Source organism: Dermacentor silvarum, chromosome 1, assembly GCF_013339745.2.
Source record: "Dermacentor silvarum isolate Dsil-2018 chromosome 1, BIME_Dsil_1.4, whole genome shotgun sequence".
NCBI lineage: Eukaryota > Metazoa > Arthropoda > Arachnida > Ixodida > Ixodidae > Dermacentor > Dermacentor silvarum.
Genome location: NC_051154.1, coordinates 350,982,877 through 350,989,900, shown reverse-complemented (window position 1 = coordinate 350,989,900; position 7,024 = coordinate 350,982,877). Strand labels below are relative to the sequence as shown.

Sequence of the window (7,024 nt, the reverse complement as noted above, 5' to 3'; positions counted from 1 at the left end):
TAACTTCGTGCGCGCCGTTTTGCTTCCCGGACTGTCTAGCAGACATTGTCACCCGAAGGTCCGGCGCGTTCACGAATCAGCTGAGCGTCTGTTCTTCGCCGCTTTTGTTCGCCCCGCGGGCGAGACCGGCATGCATTGCGCGCTTTCCCCGCTGGTGTGCCCCTCGTGACGTCACACAAAGAGGTTCGTTCGGCTGCGGTCAGGTTCCGGTTACGTTTTGGCGCTTTTTTTCCCTGTTTAAAACAATTTCAAATTTATGGAACAATTCTACTATCAGACGGGTCACAAGGAGGGTCTCGGGAACCGAAATATTCGATTACCTTGACATGCTCAAAAATCACCGGAGTTGCCCTTTAACGCATCCTGCAAGATTTAGAGAAAGAGAAATGTACTTGGGAATGTGCTCAGTCAAGACCAAAGGCGTAGCCAGAAATTTTATTTCAGGGGGGCTGCTCGGGTGGGTTTGGGCTTTCGGGATTGAATAAGGGGGGGGGGGGGGAGGCTGCCGAAAAAAAAGCGCCAACCTAACAAGATCGAAATGTCACCACTTGACAACGCGTCTTTGCTGCGCAGCAATATGGTATTTGAGGGGGAGGGGGGATACGAAAAGAAATTAATGCAAAGGAAGGAATGCGGCGGCATTGGCTACACGCGAGTGTCTACTTTGGCCGACTGATGCCGCGAAGGAAGGACGAAAGCCCCCCCCCCCCCCCCCCCCCAAGAAAAAAAAAAAGAAAGGGCAAGTCTTGGTGCAAAGAGCAACAGGCTCATACTACCCGGCATCGTACTCTAGTGAGACTAAAAAGAAAGAGATGCGGTGTACCGAAAAACCCAGCATATTATACGAGATGAGATATGGGATAGTGAAAAGCTAGAAATGTTTCATCCGCGTCTAATGCGAGTGAGGCATACTCAGGGAGCACATTTATTTACATCGGAGTTAACGCTTCTGTCATTGTTGTCCCCGGTTACACGGCCTTATGACAGTTACTGGTCTGAGAACTCCAGAGATAATGACCTTCTATGCCGTCGAGTGCGCTCGAAATTGCGCACAGGATAGTTTTGCACAGATGGTTGTCGACAGTGCGTCCACATTTCAGAACCAGAGGGCGGGGGGGGGGCAGCTGAAGCGCCATTAGCCATTCTTTTCCTAAGTACGCCCCCATGGTCACGACCAATTTGCCTTGAAATAGCGAAACTTGCAGCTGTCATGGTTCAAGAAAGAATTCACCAATGTCCCAAACGCAATGCACCAAGCCGTGCGCTCGGAGGAAGTGCGTTTTTTTTTTCACCACATCTTGAGCCCACGCAATACCTGTGTTTACTATTCGGTTCAGGTGACGGCGCCTCCTCGCAAAGTGCGAACTCTCTAGTGCGTGCTGCCGAAACTGGAGCTCCTATGGAGGCGCTCCTCCAGCTTAGGCTGTGACTGCTGTGTGTGCCGCGCAGGCCTATGACTTAGCGCGCCACGAGAGCCGCTAAAATGAAAAAGGAGGGTTGCCATACCATCGGGATGATGGAATTTATTAGAGGAATTCCCAACTAAGAAGTAAAAAAAAATTGCGACAATGAACAACACAACTTTTAAATAGTGACGCTTCACAAATTACATGAAAAAGAAAGCAGAAAAAAAAAGAAATGCCATCGGCTTCAAGTACGCCTTTATGGCTGTTGTGTGCAGATTTTTTTTTTCGAGACGGGGTGTCTCCAGATGTTTTCAATTCTGTTGCGGACGCATGGCTTTCATGTTGTCAAGCAAAAGTTCAACGATGGCCTTGAAAGTCATACGGGAGAATCCACCGCGTGACTGGCGCACTTGGTCGAACAGCCTGCGGATCTCGTCGTCGGTGCAGCTCGGCTCCTTCTTCTTGACCATGCGCACTATCTTTGAAATTTGTTCTGCCACCTTGCTCTTCGTTGGCACTTCTTCCGGACTGGGCCGCATGGACTCGACGTCCGAGCATGAAGCTGCAACCTCTTCCTTACAGCCAGGCCGTTCAGAGAAGTCTGGTACCGACGGCGGTGTTGCGTGCTTACTAAGCTCTTTGTCTGACGGAGGTTGTGGTCGTGGCAATGGGTCGACAGGAACCGAGCGCGCTTTATCCTCGGGCCCCGGAATAGGTAGTGGATGCCGCGGGCTCACCTGGTCGTCTTCCCCATTAGTGCCGGTGGGTTTATCTTTTATGGCGGTGGGGTTCTTCACTTCTGCCGCTTTTTGTGTCTGTTCCTTTGGAGGCATCTGGAAAAGCTCGTCGATTTTGACTCGGAGCTCCTGCTCCTCGCTGTCATCACTCTCCCGGTGAGCTTCCATCCTTCCTTTGAGCTCCGCGACCTCTGCTTCGTTCTTTTCCAGCGTCGACTGCATCTCGATGAACACGGCAGGGTCCCATTCCTGCTTCTGGGCCTTGGTATCGCACGTTTCTTGTACTGCCTGCAGAGCTGGTGGTGACGATACGTGGCTCCAGCCGACCTTCATGCTGCCCTCTTCTTGTTCCCCGTCCGCTTCCTCGACGGCGGACTCGTAAGCGCTGCTGTTCGATGAGCTGACGCAGGTGCGCCGAGGTTCGTCGTCATAACCCTCCGCGTGCTGCCGTGCACCGTCGTCGTAAGAAGCTGCCGGGATGGTAGTTGCTCCCTCCTGAAGATGGGATGTGGAATGGCAAGCGTCTTCGTTTTCGTGGTCCTTGTAAAAGACAAAGGAGAGCTGGTCCTCGCGCACCACTCGAAATGCTGGGTGCCGGTCAGCAAAGGCCGTCACGGTGCCGTATTCTTCGATGATTAGCTGAGCCTGCGAAAGGCTCAGCGCTCCCATCAGATCGTCCTCCTGGCAGGGGCTCTTTTCCAGCAGCGCTTCCTGCAGCCGCCTGACGATGTCCACCACAACTGACTCTGTGGGAGCCTTCCGCTCTGCCTCTTCATTGACGAGGTCATCCTCAGCAATGATGGTTTCGAGCTCGTCATCTAAAGGAACACTTGCCTCGTATTCCTTTGTGTCGACAAGCTTGACGCTCTTCGATGATTGCGAGTCGCACTTTTCAATTGTCCTCTCTGGAGTAGCCAGCATGTCATCGTTGGAACAGTGCACGGAAGCAGCTGATTCTGTTGCGTCTCCTGGAGCATCAGGTTGCTGGTGCATCGTGAGAGCCCCGTAGAGTTCTGGGAGGTTTGACGATGACATATTCGATGGCGAGCTACTGGAGGCGCTGCTTGTCGAGCCGAATGACAGCTTGGGCTTCACCTTCCTTGTCCGGTCGCTTTATGAAGCAGCGACGCTTGACATATCCGTAAGCTGGCCAGGCTCTGACGGAATAGGCAAAGCTTCGGGAGCACTGGTTCGGGCAGCGAGGTTCCGGTGGCAGATGTCGAACGATCTTACCGCGAGGAGAACGTGCCGCTCGTGGCGGGACAGCGCACCCGTAAAGGCAGCCAGCGAGCCTGGTGATGACAAGCCGCGAGCCTTGCAGCAATCTTCGTCGTCTTTCTTTTTTTAGTTGTCCGTCACTAAAATAGAAATGGAAAGAAATACTGAACATAAAAAACCAACGCATCTAGTAAGTGCATCCGAGTGGGTGCTAAAACGTCGTTGTAAGGTTTTTGACAAAGAACTAATCACGTATATTCAATGAAATGTAATTGAGGGAAGGAAATACATTTTTGTCATGCAGCCACGGGCCACTAAAGGAGATGTAAAGGGGCCGTATCACTAAGCTTCCGTGCGTTGTTTTTTTTTGCCACATTTTTTAAAGATTTGGGTTTTCTTGCGCGAAAACTGTATAATTTGAATATGAGGCACGCCGCTATGGGAATTCCGGATTAATTTTGACCACCTTGTGTTCTTTAACGTGCACCCAATGCTCTCTGGCCGAAGCGTTTTGTGATCCTCCCGCATCGTGACTCGTCCGCCGTAGCCGGGATCCAACCCGCGACCTCTAGTTCAGCGGGGCAACGCCATAACCACTAAACTTCCGCCGCGGTGCTTGGTTACGAGTTTACTGTAAGAGGGCAGTGCGATTGCAATGGAGCGCACTTGTGATCGCTGTTTGAGGGAAAGGAAGAACCCAAAATCTGAAAGAGCGATAAGTAAAGAAATAAGTGTGGTCACGTGACATTGTGCTGGCGTCTTCTGTATAGGCTGTGTGGTATGCCGGTCAATCATCTTTCTTTGCACTTTCGCGCCTTTCTCCCCCCGGCGAGTGCTGTACAGCGATGAAGTGCGCCGCTTTGTGTGATCTTTGTCAGCTCGGCGGGAAACTGCGAAGGCAATGAACAGTTTGTTCAGAATTGGCGCCGAACAGTACGTGTGTTGTTTTATATAGAGGTGGATAAGAAAATGACGCTCTCTTCTCTACGTCAGTTCCGATTCCATGCTTAGCTTTTCCGTTCCTTCGCCCAGCCTTCTCTGCTGTCTCCGCGTGGACTCGTCTACACGATGAACTGCTGCTTTCGAAGCAAAGACGCTTTTGCGACGTGATCATGTTTGGATGTTCGGCATTAGGGTGCGGGAATTCTTCCGATAAAAGAAAGAAAATGTATCGCTTTTCTTGGAACGAAGCACGCGTTAATGGGCCGTTGCCGTCAAACGAGCAATTGTGAACGGTAAACTCTGGGTACCGAAAGTAGCTAAGAGCCAGGATATGTGAATATATATTTTGTCACTGGCAAGTGTTTTGGCGAATGTCAACTTACTTTAGGGTCCCAAGATCACCTCCCTAACGATTGCTTGTAAAGAAACCGGGGCCCCCTTTTATGTCGTCGGCGTAGAAGGCGTGGCGGAGGCCTTCTACATTCTGCAGGTTTCTTGCGAGGCCGATCATGGCGACATTGAAGAGCCTGTGTGATATGACAGCTCCTTGTGGTCTGCCCTTGTTGGGAGGGTGGTACACTGTAGTCTGGATCACCCCAATCTTAAGCTCCGCCATGCAGTGGCTTTGCAAGTTCTGAACGTACTTGTACGTTCGTTCACCGCAGTTGGTGTTAGCGAGCCCTTTTAGAATTCTTTGGTGACTGATGTTCTCAAAAGCCCCTTTGATGTCTAGTGCTAGGAGGACGTGTTCACCGCTGCGGGGAACGTTGCTGAGGACGTCTTCCTTGATTTATTGTAATACGTCTTTTGTGAACAGGCTCGAAATTAATTGGGTGATGGCACTTTCCTTTGGTCTGGGAAATTTGGCTTTCTTTACTAGCAAGGGTCATTCAGAACAGTAGTTGGCTAGGGTTGTTAGACCGCAGAAAGCGCGAAAATCTCAAGAGATGTCCCAGATTCAGGCTAGGGACTTCCACACAGTTAAAGGCCTTTTGCTCAAACACTTTACATGGTAGCGCATCCTGTATTGCCTTTTTAATGTCAATAGATTACTGATCCTGGGTGGCGCTAGCATAATGAAACGCGATCCCTTACCAGGATGGCCTTTATTCAGAGGAAAATAAGCTCGAAGCGAGGTTTGCGTCTTTATAGACCTACACCATGGTTGCAAACAGCGGTAGGCACCATCGATATATTTTAGGACCTATAGCGACGTCGCGTAGGCTCCGCCCACGTTCGCCGCTCCCGCATGCACACGAGGAAGGCGCTTTCCCTTTTTCGAGTTTCGGGGGGGGGGGGTGCTAAGCCTTCGATTTATTATGAAGCACACGGTAGTGGGTTCGCCGGATTAATTTTGACTAAGTGAGGTTCTTTAGCGCGCACCCAGTGCACGTTCCTGCATTTCGCCTCCATAGGAATACGGCCGAATGCGACGGTAGGCCTAGCTCGCCGACCACCGCAGTGACGGCCGACAGTGCTTGCGATCTGGCCTGCGGCTCATCATAGTGCACTTATTCTTGACAACACGATTAATTTGGGCTTAAATGAATTGGTTCCCTCGGTGCCGTTCGTGCGAATAGCAAACTAAATGTATCACTTCCAAGCCAGCCGAGCCGCCTCGCTGAGACGGCTGGTGCTTGGGTTTCCGTCTGCGAGACGAAATGCCCTCAGATCGTTGCCCCCGATCACGACACTGGTTTAGTACTGGGCGCTGATTTACGAAACGCGCATAAATTCGAGATTGTTTTTCTGTTAAGAAGTACTTCATGCTAAAAACAAGCTGTAGCCGATTTCTACGTCGCCGTGAGCGGCGATAGAAGCGATCGCTTCGGTGATGGGACCGGCGAGGTACCGGCAAGGTAGGCCCGCGCAATCTGAGCTGTTGGCCGTGGCCGTCCAGTCACTCCAACTCTTTACTAACACTGTACATTTTTTTTCGCGCTCGAAATGTAATTGACACGTTTAGGCACGTTTTTGACATCCACACTGCAATTAACGCAGCTGTGACCGCGCTGCCTGCCTATGTGAACGTGTGATAGGATACATGCACGGCAGGTGGCTGAATTCTTTGAGATTAAAATAAATTTTAATGTGACGTGCTTTTTGGGACATCTGCTCGCTAGACCTACATTCAAGGCTAATCCTAATCTAGTTTTCCCACAGTGCGGTATATTGGATGATCTAGTATGAGAATCCATCTTTCGCTTTTTACCACGACGGCCCCTTGCTTGCGATGGTTTTCATCAACAGTTAACCTATGAAAACTTTAGCCTCTTGCGTATTTCGGCGCAACGCAGCTAGTCGACATACTGCGTTTCCTTCCTTGTAAAATCGTAGAATGCAGACCTCACACATGGAACCGCACAAGCACTCGCGAAACCCCGGCTATGATGTACGAGCGACACGGACGGCGGCTCGGCGGCGGAGTGGCTACCATGCGAAACTAAATTCCGCCGACAGCGCCACCGCATTTTTGTGACGTAGCGCCGTGCTCTAGGTGTAGGTCACTCGTAAGAACGCGAGTGAGTACTCGAACTGTCACCGACTCTCACTGATACTTTAACCAGCACTGACTCCCCTTCATATATACTCCTGTCGACTGAAGCTCACCGGTACTCATTCCCGTTAATACCCGCTACCAATCACACCTTCTGTCACTCGCTCACTTTATCCAATGTCTGTGAAATCAGTATGTGGCGAGCATGCGTGCGTGTGCTCACG

At 51.0% G+C, this 7,024-nt stretch overlaps 1 protein-coding gene across 1 annotated transcript; it reads right to left on the bottom strand.

Moving 5' to 3' along the window:
* Nucleotides 1-1,717: 1,717 nt before the first annotated feature.
* Nucleotides 1,718-3,178, bottom strand: LOC119444720 (uncharacterized). Its single transcript, XM_037709080.1, has one exon. It carries the CDS (start codon nt 3,176-3,178, stop codon nt 1,718-1,720), a length of 1,461 nt encoding a protein of 486 aa, XP_037565008.1.
* Nucleotides 3,179-7,024: the final 3,846 nt, after the last annotated feature.

Bases quoted from the DNA above. Each gene is read 5' to 3' on its own strand.
- LOC119444720 (XM_037709080.1), bottom strand. From the start codon at position 3,178: ATGTCATCGTCAAACCTCCCAGAACTCTACGGGGCTCTCACGATGCAC.